The sequence below is a fragment of the Myotis lucifugus genome, unplaced genomic scaffold (assembly GCF_000147115.1).
Source record: "Myotis lucifugus unplaced genomic scaffold, Myoluc2.0 scaffold_211, whole genome shotgun sequence".
Lineage (NCBI taxonomy): Eukaryota > Metazoa > Chordata > Mammalia > Chiroptera > Vespertilionidae > Myotis > Myotis lucifugus.
Window position 1 is genome coordinate 804898 of NW_005871259.1, and position 22356 is coordinate 827253.

Consider the following 22356-nt stretch of genomic DNA (forward strand, 5'->3'; position numbering starts at 1 on the left):
GATAGAGCGTCGGCCTGTGGACTGAAGGGTGCCAGGTTTGATTCTGGTCAAGGGCACGTACCTCGATTGCAGGCTCCCAGCCCTGGTCAGGGGATATGTGGGAGGGAACCAATCAATGTGTCTCTCTCACATGGGTGCTTGTCTCAGTCTCTCCCTCTCCCTTCCACTCTCTCTAAAAATCAATGGGGAAAAAAATATCCTGGGGTGATGATAAAAAATAAATAAATAAAAAGTTGAAGCTTTTAGATTAAAAAAACAATTGCTCCAGGGATATTCTTGCCTTTTCAAGCTATTAGATAAAATATCTTTGACAGCTGACAAAAATGCCACAATAAGCCATGGATTTCTGGTTTCTCAGGCAGGAAAGCAATTTCTCCCTCCTCAGCATTTCTATAGTACTTTATCTGTAGCTGTCTTAAGTCACTCACCACTTTCTATCTTCTTTTCATATTATTTTCATACCTTTCTTACCAACCTTACCAGACTGAAACTCTTCTGCACATAACAGAAGCCTACAAAATGTGTGACAGTACATTATCCTAACAGTAATCAAATTATAAAACATACACTTATAGCCCGGCCAGTATGGCTCGTTGGATTGGGCATCATCCTGTGCACCAAGAGCTCACTGGTTCAATTCCTGGTCAGGGCACATGACCGGGTTGCAGGCTCGATCCCCACTGGGGGATGTGCAGAAGGCAGCCGATCAATGATTCTCTCTCATCATTGATGTTTCTATCATCCTCTCCCTTCCTCTCTGAAAGCAATAAACATTTTTTTAAATAAAACAAGATGATTTTCATTAATGATAAAGTACTCTTTAGAAAACAGGACAAAGTAATAAAAGTGTTGCAGATTGGGTTTGTGGGAACTACCTAAAGTTGAGGGCTCTGAAAAGGGCCAAATGAGGTGAAATTTGAGCCAAGACCCGAATGATGAGCTGCACAAAAGGCTGGAGAACAAGGGAGGCTGAGGGAGCAGCAAGCATGAAGACCTCGAGGTGGGGAATTCATGCCTTCGTGGACAGAATGTAGTGAGCTAAGCAGGAGGAAAAGGCAAGGCTTATATTACATGGGGCCTTACAGTAAGTTTGTGTGTGTGTGGGGGGGGGGGGTGTTTAAAAAGAAAATGGCAGGTCTTTCACCCAGAACTATTTTTGGAGAATGGATTATAAGAGGACATAAGGAAACTATTAACAACAGTCCAGGTGAGAGGTGATGGATGCTTAGAATAAAGTGATAGCAACTGGGGATGGAGTTAAGTGGATGCATTCAAGCTACAGCTTGAAGTCAGAGACAAAAGAACTTGCTGATTAGATGTGAGGATTCAAGGTTTGTGAAACCATTTACAGTTAAGTCCTCACTTAATTTATCAATAGATTCTGTGATTTAAAGAAACACAAAACCACTTTTTCCATAGGCCAACTGATCTAAACAAAAGTTCCTATTTTCTAATGAAATGACTTTGAACGAAATCACATTATTCTAGGACCTGCTGTATTTCAATGAAGAACACTGGGGGTAGAACAGGTTTGGGTCTTTCTGAATGTTAAGTGTGAGATGCAAAACCAGGTGGGAATGTTCACTTTCAATTACTGAGGTTCCCCTGTAACAGTGGTTCTCAACCTGTGGGTCACGACCCCTTTGGGGGTCGAACGACCCTTTCACAGGGGTCGCCTAAGACTATCGGAAAACACATATATAATTACATATTGTTTTTGTGATTGATCACTATGCTTTAATGATGTTCAATCTGTAACAAGGAAATTGGGGGTCACCACAACATGAGGAACTGTAAAAGGGCCGCGGCATTAGGAAGGTTGAGAACCACTGCCCTATAAGTTTGAGGGGAAGAAGAGGAACCATGTTCCTTATCTTTGTTACTCCAAAGCCTGCCATCCTGCCTGATACACCCAGTTTAAGGACCCAGAACATGTCTTTGAGAAGGATAGCTATTTCCTTTCCCAAGTCAAAATCCTGTGGGGGTTTTTTTCCAAGTCCAAATCCTTGAGGATGGGGATTCCTTATCTGCACAACGACTAACAAAGGGGCTCTGGTACCTAGTGGGAGTGTGCCAATGACGTCTATGGGATGGCAACATTTGTGTTTGGCTTTAACTGTAAACATTATTTATGCAGGGTGTGGACTCTCTCAAATAAAGGTCATTTTTCCTCTTCAGTGTAGTTTTATGTTGAAGGTGAGCGCAAAAACATTAAAAAAAAATTACCTTTTACCATGAACGGCCAGGGCTCCAGGCACACTGACAACCACAAAGGCACGAGACTACTAAGGAATGGTCCGCACCTGGGCAACCGAGGCTGCCAGCCCCTCCACCCCGGCAGGTGGAACCAACAAGGAGAGTGAGCCGCTCCTCCCAGCCAGCGCTGCAGGACAGGCGGCGGGCGAGGAGGGAGCAGCACTTCGACACCCTCCGCCTCCATAGTCCTCACAATCCCGGGGAATGTGTCGTTCAGATCCGCCACGCATCTTAGAGCTGACAGAGCTCAGAGGGACTCTGCCTCATCCCGCTTGCAGCGGTTCTCAACCTGTGGGTCGCGACCCCTTTGGCGGTCGAAGGACCCTTTCACAGGGGTCGCCTAAGACCATCCTGCATATCAGATATTTACATTACGATTCATAACAGTAGCAACATTACAGTTATGAAGCAGCAACGAAAATAATTTTATGGTTGGGTCACAACATGAGGAACGGTATTTAAAGGGCCAGAAGGTTGAGAACCACTGGCTGAGAGTCAGGTCTCGCCTTACCGCTCGGGTCCCAGTCCTTGCCTCTCCCACTCTCCTGTCCACAAGTCGTGAGGAGCACAGAAAAACTCCCCGGCACAGAGCAATGGACGAAAAGGCCACTCGCACCTCCACCATCGAGGGGCAGAGGGCACCTCTGCGAGCCCGAGCAGTCGGTCCCAAAGCCAGGCATGCCCTGGCTCTCGGGCACACGGTCCCCGCTCGCCCGCCGTCCCCTCGCGGCTCCATCTCGCTCACCGACCAAGAACCGGGAGATTTCAAGCGGCGGGAACGCAACACGACCTGGCGGCGGGTGTGGCCCAGCTGAGGGGAAAGTTGCGACACCTGCCGCCCACTCCCCTCTGGGTGCAAGCGACAGCGAAGGATATGAGGAGCCGAGGCAGGACAGTCGGCAGCTCCCGGCGGCACAGCTCCTCGGGCCAGCTGCTCAATTCCTCCAGGGGCACGGCGCTCGCCGAGACGGCGCCCTCCTGAGACATGTTTTTGCCCAGCAACCAGCTTCAAATCAGTCCCGCCACCGCCGAGACCGGAAACGCCGCCGTCCCGGCAGGCCTTGCGAGCTCTCCGACGGCGCCAATACCATAGAGAGGGAGCGGGCTGCGCTCCTTGTTGAGCCGGGGCCCTGCGCGGCTGAGACAAGGCGGGCCTCTCTGGCCCGCGGAGGACTCGACTCACTGGTGCGCGCTTTCAGCCCCGAGCATCTGGCGTGACATGAGGTTTCTACACGCGGCCGTGAGCTGGGAACTGGCGGAGCTGTGAGCTTCCCAAGGTCTAGATTACTGTCTTTGTTGTTACATTGAGGCGCTTTGGGGAGGTGAAGGCCGTAAGTCCCCAGATTTGCTACCGTCGATCCCAGGGGGCTTTGAGATTGCACATCTGATGGGGTTGGATCCGGTTCCTGTCCACTTCACCGTGTGACCCACTTTGTACGTCTTGTTGAATGGGAATAGAGACCCCACCTGCCAGAATTGTACGATCTGAAGCAGGTCTAGTACCGTGAGAGTCTCGGTAAAGTTGCTTCCACTGTCCACAGGCCTCTCCAACCGTTCAGTGTCCTTATTGTGTGTTTGTTCTGCCGCCAAACTAATCTTTACTGATTACTCCAAAATCACCCCACTCCCATGCACTTAGGGCTGCTGATATCCACTAAGTGTTGTGAGGTCATTTGCATGAACTTGCACCAGAGTAGAACCGTGCAAGTTTTTACAGGGCTACACATTTACCAAAAGAAACTCTTGATTTCCTGTTACTTGAAACAGGAACAGACTGAGTGAAGAGATGCTGTCAGTTTAGTAGGTAAATGTTTGGGCAGGGTCATGACGTGACAGACACCAAGCAGCTAGACTTGTCAGTTCCTTCCCGAAAATGTGGGACTTTGTTTTTTCTAGTTGTTGCTGCTGCTGTTCTATTATCTGTTTTTACTCTTCATTCTCTAATCCAGCTTTTGACCCCTGCGGGGTTGTGTGTTTCCAAATCTCCTTATTTCCCTCAAAACTTGTATAGAAAAAGTAGCTAGCTGAGGGGGTTGGGGTGATTACTGTTTAATATTATATTTCAAGGAAATGTGTCATTTTGCTATTTACTAACAATTTTATTTATTTATTTTCCTCCAGTTAAACGGAAAGAAAAGCAAAGACCTCTAAAAAGTCATTTGGAAACATCTCTAAATATTTATAACTGTATAAGCCACTACAGAGAAAGTGACCCAAACAAAACTACTTAAATAACTGAAACAGGTTTATGTTCTGTGTCATCAATTCTATCCAGAAGCTGAGGAGTCTCCCTTTGAACTGAAGGATTGTACGAGGATGACCTTCCAATTTAATTTCACTATAGAAGACCATCTGGATAATGAATTAACGCCCCCTGGAGATGGAACTTTGACCCCAAATTCCTCAAAAGAGTCTTCAGTCTCAGAAAGTCAAAAAGGTAAACACGGGGACACAAAATGTTCTACAGAGCAGTCTGTCTTGCCTCCGAATCACTCGTGGGGACCTACGTCAGTGGGACATGCAGCCCCCTCCCAAGACACATGCAGCTCACTCAATGCAGCTCACAGTTCAGGGAACTTAGAGCCTCATGAAAAACAGCCTTGCTTGAGACTTGCCAAAGAGCATGCTGTGCCTGAAGATTTAAAGAAAGTGTTAGAAAATAAAGTCATAGAAACATTACCAGGAATCCAGCACGTTAACATATCAGTAGTGAAAACCATCTCGTTGAAAGAGAACTGCCCTGGAGAAAACATCGTTTCAAAGACCTTTTCTTCTCACTCTGATCTGATTACCGGTGTTTATGAAGGAGGTTTAAAAATCTGGGAATGTACCTTTGACCTCCTGGCTTATTTCGCAAAGGCCCAAGTGAAATTTGCTGGGGGAAAAGTATTGGATCTTGGCTGTGGATCAGGGTTGCTGGGTTTAACTGCACTCAAGGGAGGGGCCAAAGAAGTTCATTTTCAAGATTATAACAGTTTGGTGATCGACGAAGTAACTTTACCTAACGTGGTGGCTAACTCCACTTTGGAAGATGAAGAAAATGATGGAAATGAGCCGGATGTGAAAAGATGCAGGAAATCAAAAGTAGCACAAAAACTAGGTCAATGCCGGTTCTTTTCTGGGGAGTGGTCTAAGTTTTGTAAGCTTGTAACCAGTGAAAAACATTTTGAAAAATATGATCTCATTCTCACCTCAGAAACGATTTACAATCCGGATTACTATGATACTTTGCACCAAACATTCCTTCAATTGTTAGGTAAAAATGGGCGGGTGCTTTTGGCCAGCAAAGCACATTATTTTGGTGTAGGTGGAGGTGTTCATCTCTTTCAGAAGTTTGTAGAAGAAAGGAATGTATTTAAGACTAGAACACTTGAAATAATTGATGAAGGACTAAAAAGATTCCTAATTGAAATGACTTTTAAGTATCCCAGTTAATGTCCACGGAGTGTCCTAAGTAAAATAAACAGAATAACTGAAAACTTGTTGAGAATGTTTAATTTCTGCTTTGCTACTTTTTATAATACAATTAGCAAGGGTCTTATTTTTTAATATATATTTTTATTGTTGATGGTATTACAGACGTCTCCCATTTTCTCCCCCTTTTCCCCCCGCTCCTCCCAGGCCCTACCGCCCCCCCCCCCCCCCCAGCCCCCAGGTCTTCTTCTCCTCCCTCTCAACCCCGCATCAAAGTATGTTAGTCTGTTCCATGCCTCCATGCTTCGGGTCTTATTTTGAGAAATTAGGATTCAATAAAATATATTTACTGGACATCTGTTAACTAGGTACTTTGTATAGCATCTTGCTTAATATTTATAACCTTATGAGGCATATAGCATCCTCATTTTAATAATGGTCACAATAGCTAACAATTCCCAGTATTTACTATGTTCAGGGCAGAAGAGCTTTACATATACTAACATTTAATATTAATAACAGCCCTGAATTGGGCTATGATTCAGGTTATAATTAGTATCTCCATTTTATAAAGAAATTGGAGTCAAGGAAGTAATTAAATCCCCATCACATTTCTCACCTTGAACCAGAATCTGAACTGATGTCTATTTAAAAGCTTTTCTTACCCACCCCAGTGGTCTCAACTTTACCACTGCCTGTTTTTCATCACAAATATTTAGCACCCTTGTATTATTCTGAAATGGAAGTCACAGTTAAAGAATCTTATTTACGCCCATCATTAAAAATTGTATACAATATACATAAATCCCTAATGTGTGTATATATAGTCATATTATAAACATATCATGTATATAAGTTTAGTTAATATCCATTATTTCATATGGATACAAAAAAAAATTAGAGAAAAATAAAACAATGTTTTTTTCCTTCTGACGGGAACTTTTAGGATATACTTTCTTAACTTTTATATATACCAAGAGTGGGAACCTTTTTTCGGCCAAGGGCCATTTGGATATTTATAACATCATTCTCGGGCCACACAAAATTATCAACTTGAAAATTAGCCTGCTATATGTGGTCAAAATATTTAATTAACCCACCCTAACGCCTTGGAAGAGCCAGACCAAATGCTTTTATCTTCCCCCTCTCCCTCCAATAATTAGATAGTTGTCTTAGCCCCATCTACGTGTATCCTTCCACTGCCCATTTCTGTACAAGTAGTAAACTGTTTTAATCAGTGCACCTATATAATGTAATTTTATCTGTCAGGCAAGACTTGCTCTTTCCTTTTCAAACCTTGTTTTGTTGTTGTTGAAGGTACAGTGTATGTTATTTACTGTGTATATATGTTCATTTTTCCCAAGTAAACTCTACAATCATTCTGACAATTTAAACAATTCCTTTGGTATTTTGGTTGATATTATATTAAATATATAGCTTAAGTTGGTGGCAATTAGAACACTGAGACTATTACATATTCTAATCCAGTCTGACAGAGGGGAAGAAATCTAGATTGGGGGAAAGAAAGCAATGAAACCATTAGAGATAGAAATTTTATTATTATTCAAATAGCTATGCCAACTGGGGCCCTGAGAAGCTGCCAAAGGACTTTCCCAACTAACGTATACATCCCTGTATTACAGGTACCAGTCAGAGCAACACATCCACAACAAAATTAGAATTAAAAAAAAAGAGGCCCACCTTTCAGATACCAATTCCTTTCAAAATATTCTATTAGAGTAGTTCTGAGCAAAACCCTTAGCTAGTGGCTGAAGGCTGGGGCTAGGCTGGGGCTGGGCTGGGGCTGAGCCGGGGCTGGTTCTCAGGGCGGCAGCTGTCCTGAGGAGGAAGATGAGGACTGTGAATGAGGGACGGCAGCCTTGTTTCTGGGAAAGTAGTATCTGGTAAGGACAGTCAAGGAAGATGCATCTCATCACTTTAAAATCAACTTTACTAGAACTACTAGTTGTCTAGTTTAGTCATTATTGAGATAACCACTCCAGAAGTAGAATGCCTTTAATTCCCTTTCACCATATTACAAAGCCTTCAGATGTTGATAGTACTTATTATTGCTTTTGCTGATGTACTAGAATGCTTTTGATACTGCTTGAATTATGCAAGAGTATAAAACATGACTTCTCTACTAAGTTTTTATAGTAACTTAAATACCTTGAAAACCAACACTGAGTGAATTAATTTCAGTAAGTATCTAAGTAAAAAAAAAAAAGATAGAGTTTCTATATGATTATAACATTTGGACTTCTTGTAATAGTTCAAACAATTCTAACTTATACAACCAAGAGGTCATTAGAAGAAAATACTAGTCTAGCAAAACTAGATTCTATCAGAGGAATGGTGGCGTGGGAGACCCCTTAGTCTCTCCCCTGGAAGTTTCAACAACCCGAACACCCAGATTTCAACAAAAGATTCCCTGCTCAAGCACAAATATGCCTGAGAGACCCACGCAGCGAAACATCTAAAGATGGGCATGTGGAGCAAAAGGGGAGGCAAAAAGGGACTGGGGCTGATATGAGCCAGGAACACAGCCAGGCTCAGCTGGGAGAGGGGAGGAATCTGGTCATTGTGGACAGCCCCTTGGCCATCACCACCTTTCCATGCAGCTTGGCCACCACCTTCTCTAACCTTGGCCCCAGGATCTTGCAGGGGCCACACCACTGTGCATGAAAATCCACAACCACGGGTGTCTCACTGTTGACAACTCATTCTTGAAAGTCAGGTCCATCCTGGATGTTAAAGGTTGTTGTGTAGACTGGTGGTGTGGGGGGATGTTACTGTCAGGTTACCGAGACTTTGTGGGGTCTACACAGATCTGGAAGTGAGGAGTGCCCACCGACCTTGAGATTTCCTGGAGATGTCAGGTACCTCCTCAGGAGAAGCCGCTGAACTATCAGAGACCCTGGCTCTCTGGAGGGCAGGCCGTCCCACCCTGGGCCTCCGCCCACTCGGCCGCTGGACCCCACGGGAAGGTGCCCGCAGAGTGCCTCAGCCAAGACACCACCTCCAGCCACCCACATGGGTCTCCTCTCATGTGTCTTTTAGCTCTTGGCACCCAGAAAGGCTTGGATGTACTTGTCTTCTTCGATACAAGGTAGAAAGTGCTTCTTAGATTTTCTCTCATTAAAGAGGGGCAGAGTGAAAAATGTGGCAGAGGAGGCTTTGGAGTAAACAGAGATATCAGAAAATGTAGGACATTTTCCCTTTTGAAGTGGGAGGGGTCACTATTAGAGTAAAAAAGGATACACATAAGTTGGGATGCCTTTTGCAGCCAAGTATTTCCGTATAAGTCGCTCAGTACCATACCAGTTGAAACCTTTCGTAGCATGCCCAATGCGTGGGAGATGGACACTTGCTGTTGAAAAGAAGAAAGAATAGATTATGATGTCTTCCTTCATCAAAAATGGATTGGTGGATATATATATACACAAAGGAGAAAATAATGTTTACTCTTAGTCTCTCTGTGGTTTCCAATGGACCAAACGTACATAATCATGGAGCATCCCACTCAAAGCACACAATTATAACATCAAGAATATTCTGGGGAGGGATGTAATACGGAAAAATAATTCTGTTGAACACAAGGACTGACCTACAGGTAGGCCCTGGAAAGAAGTAGGTACAATGGAAACAGAATATATGATGAATGGTCGAGATGTAATCAAAATCAGCAAAGATTCTTTAACAAGTCCATCAGTTCAACAAACTCTGAGATATACAAGGTTTGGAAACAACACTGAACTATGGTTTTTGACAGAGAACTGTCTGCTGATGTGGACTGTGACTCTCCAAGAGAGGACACGATAGAGGGCATTTCCCAACTGCATCTGACCAGTTTACTTCACCTCTGGTGCCTCCTTCCTCATCTGTAAAATCATGACACAAGTCCCCCAGTGGATGCAGATGTACACAGAGATCACAGATACAGGGATACAGAAAAAGGGCTTTACAAATACAAGATGACAAGGTGGTACTTCTCTCGCCTCTCACATCGGGACTTACCTTTATACGTATACTGAACAGGTTCTTGACATTTCTCACCCCTTAAAAACCGTATTACAGAAATCCATCTACTCCTGAGGACAAATGGAGGAGCTCACCTTTCTTTTTCTTTGCTGCTAAAAAAATCTTCTTCAGGCCCTCTTCTAGGGCTGTCATCTTAATGCCGGACAGGACATTGGAGCGATCACGGTGCTGAGCCACAATCAAGGCCAACTAGGAGAAACCATCATTAATAGCTGACACGGCATGAGATGGCTACACGGCCAACTAAGTGACCTGCCGTTGGAGGGGGTGTGTGCAGTCCCCCAATAGGCATAGCCCGATATGGATCACTCAGGATAGCTCCACCTCTTTGGAATGCTCTGCCTGAGTAGCCATATACTATCAAATCTATGATTTCACACCCCATTGTAATTGTTTTATCTTATTTTGTGGCAACTTTATATAAGCTTTTCTTACTCTTTTTAAGATATGTTAAAACCTGACGCCCAGCTGGTGTGGCTCAGTGGCTGAGCGTCGACCTATGAACCAGGTGGTCACGGTTCAATTCCCACTCAGGGCACATGCCCGGGTTGCGGGCTCGATTCCCAGTGTGGGACATGCAGGAGGCAGCCAATCAATGATTCTCTCTCATCATGGATGTTTCTATCTGTCTCTCCCTCTCCCTTCCTCTCTGAAATAAATAAAAATATATTTAAAAATTAGAAGAAGAAAAAAAAAAACCTGAGTCCAAGACATGTTGGCCTTTCTAAATGCTCTCAAGGATAAAGAAGGAATTTTTCAGAGTCTTTGGAGCAGAAAGGCCTTTTGAGGTTCTTGTACTCTAGCCCGCTAGCTGATGCTCAGGTAAGCTCTGCAACCACCAGGATAAGCGGTCATTCTATCTCTGTTCACAATGCCAACTACCTCCACCCTCCTAATCGAAGAGGGGTAGAGCTGGAGAGAGTGTCAAGTCAATATCTGGGACTTACACCAGTAGTCACATCATAGTCTTGGTTGTACTCACTGTAAACAGTTTTTTCTGAGTCACTGGCTTCTGAGCTTCTTATGCACAACCACTGTGTCATTCTCATTTTTTAGCATTTTAGAAATGACTACATGATTAAACAAGCAGAAACCACTTTGTTGTTAGGCACACAGGCCATTAACCTCAAGAAAAGGTCCTCTCAGCCTAGTTTCTAAATGTCTTGTTTAAGTCAGTGAAGTTTTCGTTTTTTTGTTTTTTTAATTCTCACCCAAGGACATGTTCATTGAATTTTAGAGAGAGAGAAGGGAGAGAGAGAAACATTGATGTGAGAGAAAAAAAAAAATCGATTGGTTGCCTCCCACATGTGCCCCAACTGGGGATTGAACCCATGACCTTTTGGGACAAGGCTCCTACCAACTGAGCCACACCAGTCAGGGCTAAGTCAGTGAAGTTTGGCCCAAAATTTGAATGAATTCAGGCCCTGGAGAAAGCTAAGTTAGTGGTAAATAAAACATTTTACAATAATTCCAAATCACAGGCAAGTGGGAGACACTGAAGATACAAAAGAAGAATTTTAATGCAGGCAGAGGAAATGTGGATTGGTTATTCTTGGCTTATGGCTGGCTAGAAAACAAGGTCTTTTATAGAACTTTTCATGTAACAAATGACAAAACCGTCAGTTTTTTTAGTCATGTTTTCCTATTCATTCAGTAAATGTTTATTGAGCATTTCCTATAAGCCATACTGCATGCAATATTGAGGATAAAAAGACAAAATTAAACTCTGCAATTAGGAGGGGCCTGTCCTCTATATCAGTGGAGAGAAGAAGGAAGTGGGGGACAGTGTTCCAGAAGCTGTGATGAACAGAAGCACGGGGGACGGCAGAGTGCAGCAGAAGGTGAGGTTCAACATTTGTGTCCCCCAAAATTCGTATGTGGAAGCCCTAACCCTCAATACTTCAAAATGTGATTGTATCTGGAGAGAAGACCTTTAAAAAGGTAATCAAATTGAAAAGGTCTTTAGGGTGGGGCCTAATCCAATCTGACCGACATCCTTACAGGAAGAAGAAATTTGGGCACAGAGGGAAGACCATGTCCCCACATAGCATGAAGCCAACCACCTGCAAGCCGAGCAGAGAGGCCTCAGAGGAAACCAGCCTTGCCAGCACCTTAATCTCAGACTGGTGGCCTCCAGAACTGTGAGAAAATAAGTTTCAGTTTCTGAAGCCACCCAGCCTGCGGTACTTTATGGCAGCCCTGGCAAACGAATTACAGGGACAGAGGCCAGTGGGAGCAGGAGCGGTTCCAAGGGGAGGCGAGAGGAGCCATATTTTAGCTCTGATATGAGATGTGTGTTTGTTCCACTTACCAAATCTTGCCCTTGGTTTCTTGACTCTCTATCATCAATAGGAAATAAAAGGACACCTCCCAAACTCAAGTCTGCGGTAAAAGAAAAAGGAGCAACAGAAAGAACATTAAGTTCGCTGCAGACTGAGTTCAATCAGGTTTCAAATTTGCCTTTTCTCACTCTCCTGGACCCAGTCACTGTCTTAGCTAGGTACTCCCTTTTTCCCCCTCAAAAACATTTTTTCTACTTTATATTTATTTCACAAAAGTTTACTATTGACATTATTGAACACCCTACTATTCCAGGCATTGTGCTCTAAGCCTGGGGATTCAGACATGAATATGATGGCATTCTCTCTAAGTGCCCTAACTTCTGTGTCTTTAAAGACCTCAGTCCTCGGAGTGGCTTCCTGCTCTCCATTCAGTAGCACCAGGGTCTTTGGGAAGCTGAGCCATTTTTGCCTGATATTTATGTTTACCCCTTTCATAAAGAGATGGCTTAGTTCCCAAAAAAACTCAATTTTTACAAAAATTTGAGATCCTGGCACAGTACGTTACATATAAAAAATAATACTTTTTAAATAGAAATTACTCAGCTAAGGTAGATTAACATATTTCTTTCCTGGCTCATGTACAAGGTTTTATTGTATAAAAAATACTCTTCTTTATTCAGAAATATAAATGGAATCAGTAAGAACTGAAAGAAAAGTGCCTGTTAAATCTGTTCAAATAACATCTGATAAGTTTGAGCTCTCAAGGTAAAGTCCATAATTGAAATAATTCACCTAAACAAATTGGCAATTCAATTTTTGATTGCTTGTCTATAGGAAAATACAATCAAGGAGATGAGTGTTACCTTTTAAAATTCTCTGCAAGCAATTAAAAAGGTGTATTTTTTGTAAGATTCAGAACAAGTCACCTGTTTCTTGGGCAAGGACTTAATACTCATGTTTGGCTGCAAAGGGCCTGACCATATTCTGGAACTCACAGTTAGCATTAGGTTATAAAGGTATTTTTACTTCCCCTACTCTGTGGCCAGAATGTTGAAGTGAAGAAGACTGTCAGAAGCACTTTAAGTTTTTATTTTTTTCTTCCCATCCTCCCACCCCACCTTCCCTTTTGGCAGCCATCAGCTTTTTCTCTATAAATATGGATGTTTCTATTTTGTTTTTGTTTATTCATTTTGTGGGTGTGTGTTGTTTTGTAGATTCCACATATGAGTTAAATCATAGGGTATTTCTCTGTCTGACTTATTTAACTTAGCATAATACCCAGTAGGTCCATCCATGTTGTCACAAATGACAAAATTTCCTTCTTTTTTATTGCTGAGTAATATGTACCACATCTTCTTTCTTCATTCATCTACTGATGAACATTTTGGTTGCTTCCATATCTTGGCTATTACTAATAATGCTGCTATAAACATAGGGTTGCATATCTCTTTTCAAATTAGTGTGTGTTTTTTCTTTGGATAAATACCCAGAAGTGGAATTGCTGGATCACATGAAGGCTCTATTTTTATTTTGGGAGGACTTGCCATACTGTTTCCCATAATGGCTGCATTAATTTATAATCCCACCAACAGTGCACAACAGTTCCATTTTCTCTGCATCTTAACCAACACTTATTTGTTCATTTATTGATGAGAGCTATTCTGAAAGGTGTGAGGTGATACTGTGGTTTTAATTTACATTTCCCTGATGATTAGTCATGTTGGTCATCTGTATGTCCTCTTTGGAGAAATGTCTATTCAGGTCCTCTGCCCATATTTTAATTGGATTGTCTGGGTGTTTGTTTTTTAATCCTCACCCGAAGATATGTTCTTATTGATTTCAGAAAGAGAGGAAGGAAGAGGGATACAGAAACACTGACATGAGAGAGAAACATCAACTAGCTGCCTTCCGTACGCACCCTGACTAGGAGTCGAACCCACAACCTTTCAGTGTATGGGATGATGCTCCAACCGAGCCACATTGACCAGTGCAAATGGGATTGTCTGGAGGTTTTTTTGGTGTTAAGTTGTGCGAGTTCCTTACATATTTTGGATTTTAATCCTTTATCGGTGTATCATTTGCAAATATCTTCTCCCGTTCAGTCAGTTGTCTTTTCATTTTGTTAATGGTTTCCTTCGCTATGCAAAAACTTTTTAGTTTATTTTTTTCTTTTGTTTCCCTTGCTGAGAAAGCAACAATAATGAGTTTACTGCTTATGTTTTCTTCTAGGAGTCGTATGGTTTCAGGTCTTACATTTAAATAAGTAATCTATTTTGAGGGGTTCATTTATATGGTATAAGTGGTCTAATTTCATTCTTTTGCATGTATCCATCCAGTTTTCCCAACACCTCTTATTGAAGTGAGTCTACAAACGTATCCATTAAGGGTTATCTATTTGATGGCATATAATTGTTCAGAGTAGTCTCTTATGATCCTATGTATTTCTGTAGGTTCAGTTACAATTTTTCCTCTTTTATTTCTGATTTGAGTCTTCATTTCTTTTAAACATATTTTTATTGGTTTCAGAGAGGAAGGAAGAGGGAGTTAGAAACATCAATGATAAGAGAGAATCATTGATTGGCTGCCTCCTGCACGCCCCCTACTGGGGATTGAGCCTGCAACCCGGGCATGTGCCCTTGACTAAAACCTAACCAGGGACCCTTCATGCCGCAGGCCGACGCTCTATCCACTGAGCCAAACTGGCTAGGGTAAGTCTTCCTTATTTCTTAGTCTCACTAAAGTTTTCTCAATTTTATTTCTTTTTGAAAAGATAAACAGATTTGTTAATTTTTTTCTATTGTTTCTCTGGTCTCTAATTTACTTCCATTCTAATCTTTGCTATTTCCTTCCCTTCTGCTAACTTTGGGCTTAATGTGTTTTTCTTTTCTAGGTCCTTGAGGTGTAACATTAGGTGGATTATTTTCGATCATTCTAGTTTTTTAATATATTCACTTATCACTATAAACTTCCCTCTCAAACTGCTTTTGCAGCATCCCATAGTTTTTGGTATGCTGTGTTCACTTTTTTGAGATATTCTTTGGCTTTCCTTTTCATTTCTTCTTTGACCCATTGGTTGTTCAGGAATGTGTTGTTTAGTTTCCATGTGATTTTCCAGCTTTCCTCATGTTGTTGATTTCTAGTTTAATACCATTGTAGTCAGAAAAGATACTTGGTATGATTTCAATTTTCTTATTTTGCTAAGACTTGTTTGGTGCCCTATCATATGATCTATCCCGGAAAATGTTCCATATGCACTTGAGAAGAAAGTATATTCTGCTGCTCTTGGATGGAATATTCTATACATGTTAGGTTTGTTTGATCTAATGTCTGGTTCAAGCCCATCATTTCCTTGTTGATTTTTTTATCTGGAGAGAGCATATCCATGGCTGAAACTGAGATGTTGACGTCTCCTACTATTATTGAATTGTTGTCTATTTCTCCCTTCATATCTGTTAATATCTGCTTAATATCCTTAGGTGTGCCAATGATATGTACTTAGGGTACATATATATTTATGACTGTTCTATTTTCTTGATGAATTGATCCCTTTATCATTATATAATGACCTTCATCATCTCTTATTACCATTTTTGGCTTAAAGGCTATTTCGTCTCATATAAGTATAGCGAACTCTTCTTTCTTTTGGTTTCCACTTAGATGGAATATCTTTTTCCATCCCTTCAATTCCAGTCTGTGTGTTTTTAAGGCTCAAGTGGGTCTCTTGTAGGAGGCATATAGTTGGGTCTTTTAATTTTTTAATCCATCCAGCCATTCTGTGCCTTTTGATTCATGAATCCAATCTATTTACATTTAAAGTAATTACTGATATATAAAAATAACTTACTAATGCCATCTTATTAACTGTTTCCTGGTTGTTTTGCATTTCCATTGTTTCTTCTTTTCCCTCTGTTTCTGCCTGTCTTTCTAAACTGGTTATTTTCTATGCTGGTATGCTCTTTTTCCCCTTTCTTTATCTTTTTATTTTTTTTATCTGCTCTAGGTTTCTGCTTTGTGGTTACCATGGGGTTTACATAAACTTCTTATAAATAGAACAGTGCATTTTAGGCTGTGAGGATATGCATTCCATCCTAGATTCATCAAATCTCCCTCTTGGTTTCAAACAAGGATCCAAACAGATACTCCTCCACCTGCACCTCTAGCTCTGACCTCTGGGCTCTAACTGCCCAATCAATATCTAGACCTGGGTTAATTATTTCAACACATATTAAAAGCCATCTTCCAGTAATTTGTTTTAGTAGAAAGAGTATTTTATTCATTCTAAGTCCATTCTAGAGAACTGAGCAGAAGAATTAAAAAAAAAAAACAATCTCTGAGAAATGTGAAGGGCCCTTCTCTATTGAATAAGGTCCTTTAGCCTCTCAAGTTCTTTGGGAAATAATTTTACTCCTTTTGCCACTTGGTGATTTCTGCTCATAAGAGGAGGTGCCCTTACCCCTTCTCTATGCCAAGGGAGAATACTGTTCAGACTTCCAAATCCCCTGGCACCAAACAGCTTCACCCCCGCCTGTGCTCTTTATAATACAGCCTCCTTCCCTTCAGCACCCAGCTTCTGTTAGCACTTTAATGGTGTGTCTGATTTCTCTCCCATAGCCTCTCACATTTTCATGAGAGATTCCCTTATGGCCGTGGTCGGCAAACTGCGGCTCGCGAGCCACATGCGGCTCTTTGGCCCCTTGAGTGTGGCTCTTCCTAAGCCTTAAGAGTACCCTGATTAAGTTAATAACAATGTACCTACCTATATAGTTTAAGTTTAAAAAATTTGGCTCTCAAAAGAAATTTCAATCGTTGTACTGTTGATATTTGGCTCTGTTGACTAATGAGTTTGCCGACCACTGCCTTATGAAGATGGGGTGAGTTGGATAAGCAATGAAATCCTAAACTTTAACATGCATGCAGGGATCAACATTTATCAAAGCAGTTGCACATTCATTATCCTCATTACAGTCCCATTATTCACAAATTATAATTGAGAAAACAGGCACAGGGAGGGGAAGGGACTGCCTCAAAGTCACATTACAAGTAGCTAATTGATGACAGAATTCAGACTCCAACCAGCTCTTCCGACTCCTTCTCTATTGCTTTTTAAACCCACATGATACGTACCCTAAGTGTCCTCTCTTATTCCATCCCTAACCCATCTAAGGTTATTCATTTTATTCATTCTAAGTCCATTCTAGAGAACTGAGCAGAATTAAAAAATTCTTACCTTTCATTTTCCCAGCCAGCTCATATATTTTTCTTGGCTCAGTGGATCGGTTTTCCAGAGCTGTGAATAAACCACCTCTGCCCCAGTGGCCAGAGTCATCTGACAGAAGAAAGAGAAAATTTTCTTCTATAGGAGGCAAAGTCCAGTTCACATTTAAAAAAAATCAACAATGCCGAAACTGGTTTGGCTCAGTGGATAGAGCATTGGCCTGTGGACTGAAAGGTCCCAGGTTCGATTCCAGTCAAGGGCATGTACCTTGGTTGCGGGCACATCCCCAGTGAGAGATGTGCAGGAGGCAGCTGATCGATGTTTCTCTCTCATCGATGTTTCTAACTCTCTATCTCTCTCCCTTCCTCTCTGTAAAAAATCAATAAAATATATTTAAAAAAAAAAAATCAACAAAGTTACACCAAATAGACTTCTAGAACAGCGGTTCTCAACCTGTGGGTCGCGAACAATAAAAATACATCCTGCATATCAGATATTTACATTACGATTCATAACAGTAGCAAAATTACAGTTATGAAGTAGCAACGAAAATAATTTTATGGTTGGGGGTCACCACAACATGAGGAACTGTATTAAAGGGTCGCGGCATTAGGAAGGTTGAGAACCACTGTTCTAGAAGGAAGTTTTTTCTTCCCTTTGAAAAATCAATCTAATCTCCTAGGAATACCATAGGTTGGATTTCTCAAATATGTTTAGATTTTCTCTAATATACCCGGCCATCATAACAGGAAACCATAAAAAAAATTAGTGTTCTGCAAGAGCAAAATCTCTGTAGAACTTCTGCAATTCCTGGGAGATGACCGAGGAAGAGTGGAGAGTTGACGTAACAAAACAAAGAGAGTTGTAGCACTAATACTTACAGCAATACGTGACTCCCATTTTACAGGTAAGGAAGAGGAAAGGTTAAATGATTCCTTCAAGCTGCTGTTAACATAGCTGGTCAGTACCTTGTATTTAGAGCCATTCGTTCATTCATATTACAAATATTTGTTAGCATGTATTACGTGTCAGGCATTGTTCTAAGCACTGGTGTTATAGCAGTGGACAACAAACCTTGCTCCCATGAAGCTTATTTTCCAGTGCAATCAAACAGTCAAATACATAATGTCAGATGGTGATATGTGTCATCAAATAAAATAAGGTAAGAAAGGGGATAGAGAAATGGAGGCGTGAGGATGGGGTCTGTTCTGTACGAGGCAAGCAGGGGAGATCTCTCTGACACACAGACATTTGAACAATGCTTGATGGTGGCTAACTGGGGAAAGAGGGTTCCAGGCAGAGGAAGTAAAAAAGTGCAAAGATTGTGAGGGGGAAACAAGCTTGGAATTTTGCTTTTACTCAAAGGATTCATTTGTCTTATGGATGTTGCCTCCTTTCACTCTCTTAAAAACCTTGTGAAGAGAATAATGTAGATAGTATCATCCCATTATACGGATAAGGAAGTGGAGGCCGAGGGAGGTTGGGTTACTCAACCAGGTAAACGAGAGACAAGAGTCAAATCCAAGTCTCTTGATTCTAAAATTCACACTTTTTGACCACACAAGACTGCACTAGGCCAGGGTTCTGCTTCATCCTCCCCAGTTCTTAGCACCATAAAGACTGAGGCCCCCACCCTGAGTCCATACCATTTCTCCTACCTACGCAGTGCACGATCACAGCATCCTCCGCGCCGGCCTGTGGGTGGGTGACATCACCACTAACATACTTGATGGAGGTCGCATCTGAATCTTCATAATCCAGTTGGACTGAGCTCTCATCTTCCCCGTCCTCTAGATTCTCGGGTTCACTCTCCTCGGAAGGCAGGCAGAAGGACTGGTAATTATTGGACTCCCACCAGGCCATCCTTCAACAGGCCAGAGAGAAAAGGAATTTAATCAGGCAAATCACCATTTCCCGTGGAGCACGTTTTGTATTGCTATTCACAAACATTGAGTGCCAAGTGGAAATGCAATTAGAAACTCACCCTGATTTGAGTTTTTGCCAATCTGTTAATAAACAAGAAGGCTTACCCATTAGCTTGACTGCTTCCTGTCTATACTGCAATAATGAGCAGCCACCAGATGTCCCTGTTCTTAAGAACATGACTGAAAGGGACTGTGAGTAAACTACTTTTTATTAGCTACAATAAGATCTTAAATTTTCTTGCCCCAACTGAATGTATCTTCTCTGCCTAGGCACTCAGGACTTTTCACCTCAGCAAACTGTTTAGGTTAAAGTTTAATCATTATAAAAATATTGTTACCAGTAGGAGCTGCCAGCTTTATAAAAGTTTTCTGCAATTTTTTCCCCTGCAATTTTAAAATGATGTTCTAGCCCCAGCTAGCTCAATTGATTAGAGCGTCATCCCAATACACCAAAGTTGCGGGTTCAATCCCTAGTCAAGGCACATACAAGAATCAAGCAGTAAATGCGTAAGTAGAACAACAAACAATGTCTCTTTCTCTCCTCTCTCTCAAATCAATCAATACTTTTTTTTTAAAGTGATGTTCAACTGTGGACTCAGTATACAACAGTGATTCTTTTACCAACTGTGATCCTCAGCTTTATTGATAATGCAGTCAAATAACGCCCACATACTTTTTCTTATGTTCCACCTCTTCCTTTCTCCTCTTCTTCTCTTCTATTAGTTTCTTTCTCTTGGCCGCTGCTTCTTGTCTTTTCTTCCTTCTCTCCTCCAGCTCTTCAGGACTTAGAACCCGCTTCCTCTTGGCAGAACCCTCCACAAGGCCTGGCATGAGAACCTGTGGAAGAACAAGATCTATAACCAAGAAGTTTGGGGGCTGCCTGTTCCTTCATGAGTTTCATTCCTCCCTAGAACACACTCTGTATGGCAGCAACATGCTTAATATTTCACAAAACACTGCATCTCCGTGCCACTTCAATTTGTACTTCCATCACACATCTCAAAGGCATGGCGACCAGACACTGAGCTCTGAACTCAGCCAAAGGACTGGCATGGTTGGTAAAGCTATACGTCATTTTGATTAATTTCATTAATAATAAGGCACTTCAGAAAAATCACTTTTTAAAAATGGAAAGCATACCTTGCAGGATGCCATTTTAGGTTTAACCATTTTTTTAATGAAAATCTTCGTACAATGTATTATATTTCTTTCTTAAACAGAATATTTCAACATCATGATTGTCTTAATTATAGCTAGCATTCAAAGAGTACATATTAAGTGCCAAATATGGACATTAGAGATATAGTGTGATTGCGATCCTCTCCTACTGACATGGGGTCATGATCATCGAGAGAAGGGTATGCATATGGCTGTAACACAGTGATCCCAGGGGTGGTTTAAGTGGACAAGCTGCTTTCACCTGCGGTAAGTGGCAAAATAAATTCTCCTTCCTAATGTTTTTTATGCCAACCTTTTACACAGTTTTTATATTACAGTACAGTTAATCATACTTATATTTCTTGTTTCTAGTGATTATGTATACATTTTATTGCTACATTAGAAATAAACTGTAAGAAGCTGCAAAAGCATGTCACTTCGTAAAGATTAGAGGGCAATGGAAGCATCCATCCTAGAAGGTTACAAGTGGTTCACCCTACAGACACAAAGGCCATCAATGTGAGGTTAAACACCATCTGCCAGCTGGAATTTATGCAGCAATGAGGAGTTTAAAAATGTATGTAAGAGAACTCTGGTTACCCCTGACTCTTAGCCAGGGAGTATGAGTGAGAAGACATCAGACGATGCCTAAAATCTCTACAACACAAAAACAAGCCCAAATCCAAGACACTCAGGCAATGCTGAAATTTGTTCTTCAGACAAGATTTTTTTACAATATTTGAACACACTCTTTCTCTGCTGGATAGTTTCCTTTGGGGAGAGAATAATTTTTTCTTTGTTACTGGTTTTCTTCAGTTTTGACCTGTCAAACTTCACTTCAGACAAGTCTGGCTTATCACTCATCTTGACTAAAAGAAAGACTGAAGGCTTGAAGGCTGGAGAAAGGCAGACGGCGAGGGGGAGACCACTCCACACACTGGCCAAGGTAATTATACTTATATTTCAGCAAATGCTTACAATTTATTTCTTAATAAATCACATCCAGCCCAGCCGGTGTTACTCAGTGGTTGTTAGGGTTCATGAGCCAGGATGTTAGGGTTCTATTCCCAGTCAGGGCACTTGCCCGGGTTGCAGGCTCGATCCCCAGTAGGGGCATGCAAGAGGCAGCCGATGGATGATTTTCATCATTGATGTTTCTCTCTTCCTCTCTCTGAAATCAATAAAAATATATTTTTACTACCAAAAAAAATCACACCCAGTATAATTTTTTATTCACTTAGAATGAAAAATTGAAAGAACTTGCCCTAATCGGTTTGGCTCAGTGGATAGAGCGTCGGCCTGCGGACTGAAAGGTCCCAGGTTCGATTCCGGCCAAGGGCATGTACCTTGGTTGCAGGCACATCCCTAGTTTGGGGTGTGCAGGAAGCAGCTGATCGATGTTTCTCTCTCATCGATGTTTCTAACTCTCTATCCCTCTCCCTTCCTCTCTGTAAAAAATCAATAAAATATATATTTTTTAAAAAATTGGAAGAACTTATTCTTTTATATAAATTAACTAGAGGCCCGATGTACGAAATTCGTGCAAGGGGCTCGGCCTCACAGCCGAGGGCCGGGTTGCGGTGGCTGCCTCAGCCCTCACAGCCCGGGCTTTGTCTGGAAGGACGTCCAGAAGGTGGTCCGCTGTGGTCTAATTAGCATATCACGCTTTTATTATTATAGATAATTCTTACACTGCCTTTATTTCGGAGTAACGGGCCCTCTTGACTAGTTTTCTCCAAAAGGATTTTCTGAAGATTCACCAGTTGCTCAAATGATTTTCTGTCTTCTTTGCTGGGCTCCTTAGAATAGTCTTTCCCTTCAAATAAGTACATATGATTTTCTAAGAATATAAAACATAAAAAGAGAAATGTTAGGTGTTTATAGAAAATTGATTAGTTCTATTCAAAGCAATAACCAGGGTGAACAAGGAACAGCCTGTATTCTACACGGGCCAAGACTAGCTTGTGATGAAGGTGCTGCATTTCCGATCCCACTGACACCGACGGGTCTGGATCCAAATGGAGATCTCACACATTTATTTTTCAAAGGAGAGCATGGCTAAAGC

General features: G+C 41.6%; 3 protein-coding genes across 12 annotated transcripts in view; 1 reads left to right on the forward strand and 2 right to left on the reverse strand.

Moving 5' to 3' along the window:
- Window positions 1-3342, reverse strand: part of CUNH1orf112 (chromosome unknown C1orf112 homolog) — a 39195-nt gene extending 35853 nt beyond the window's left edge. For both annotated transcript variants that reach the window (XM_023761648.1, XM_023761649.1), the window contains exon 1: window positions 3133-3342. In XM_023761648.1, the coding sequence (XP_023617416.1) occupies window positions 3133-3243 (111 nt within the window). In that variant the 5' untranslated portion in view covers window positions 3244-3342. The remainder of the gene's footprint in view (window positions 1-3132) is intronic.
- A 31-nt stretch (window positions 3343-3373) lies between these two features.
- METTL18 (methyltransferase like 18) lies at window positions 3374-5735 on the forward strand. 3 transcript variants are annotated; one of them, XM_014463503.2, is made up of 2 exons: window positions 3374-3587; window positions 4378-5735. In XM_014463503.2, exon 2 carries the CDS (start codon window positions 4573-4575, stop codon window positions 5689-5691), a length of 1119 nt encoding a protein of 372 aa, XP_014318989.1. In that variant the 5' UTR covers window positions 3374-3587; window positions 4378-4572; the 3' UTR covers window positions 5692-5735. The 3 variants fall into 3 exon arrangements, with proteins under 3 accessions (XP_014318989.1, XP_006097829.1, XP_014318990.1); XM_006097767.3 differs by having other exon boundaries at window positions 3374-3533; XM_014463504.2 differs by lacking the exon at window positions 3374-3587 and adding an exon at window positions 3680-4060.
- Window positions 5736-7209: 1474 nt separating this feature from the next.
- CHD1L (chromodomain helicase DNA binding protein 1 like) overlaps window positions 7210-22356 on the reverse strand; it is a 43726-nt gene continuing 28579 nt past the window's right edge. For 6 of the 7 annotated variants that reach the window (XM_006097768.3, XM_023761554.1, XM_023761553.1 and 3 more), the window contains 8 exons: window positions 21983-22131; window positions 19807-19970; window positions 18867-19072; window positions 17221-17319; window positions 12023-12093; window positions 9786-9900; window positions 8932-9040; window positions 7210-7571 (listed from right to left, as the gene is read on the reverse strand). In XM_006097768.3, the coding sequence (XP_006097830.1) occupies window positions 7493-7571; window positions 8932-9040; window positions 9786-9900; window positions 12023-12093; window positions 17221-17319; window positions 18867-19072; window positions 19807-19970; window positions 21983-22131 (992 nt within the window). In that variant the 3' untranslated portion in view covers window positions 7210-7492. Of the gene's footprint in view, window positions 7572-8931; window positions 9041-9785; window positions 9901-12022; window positions 12094-17220; window positions 17320-18866; window positions 19073-19806; window positions 19971-21982; window positions 22132-22356 lie in introns of those variants that run through there. The other variant, XR_002831427.1, reaches the window with a different exon arrangement.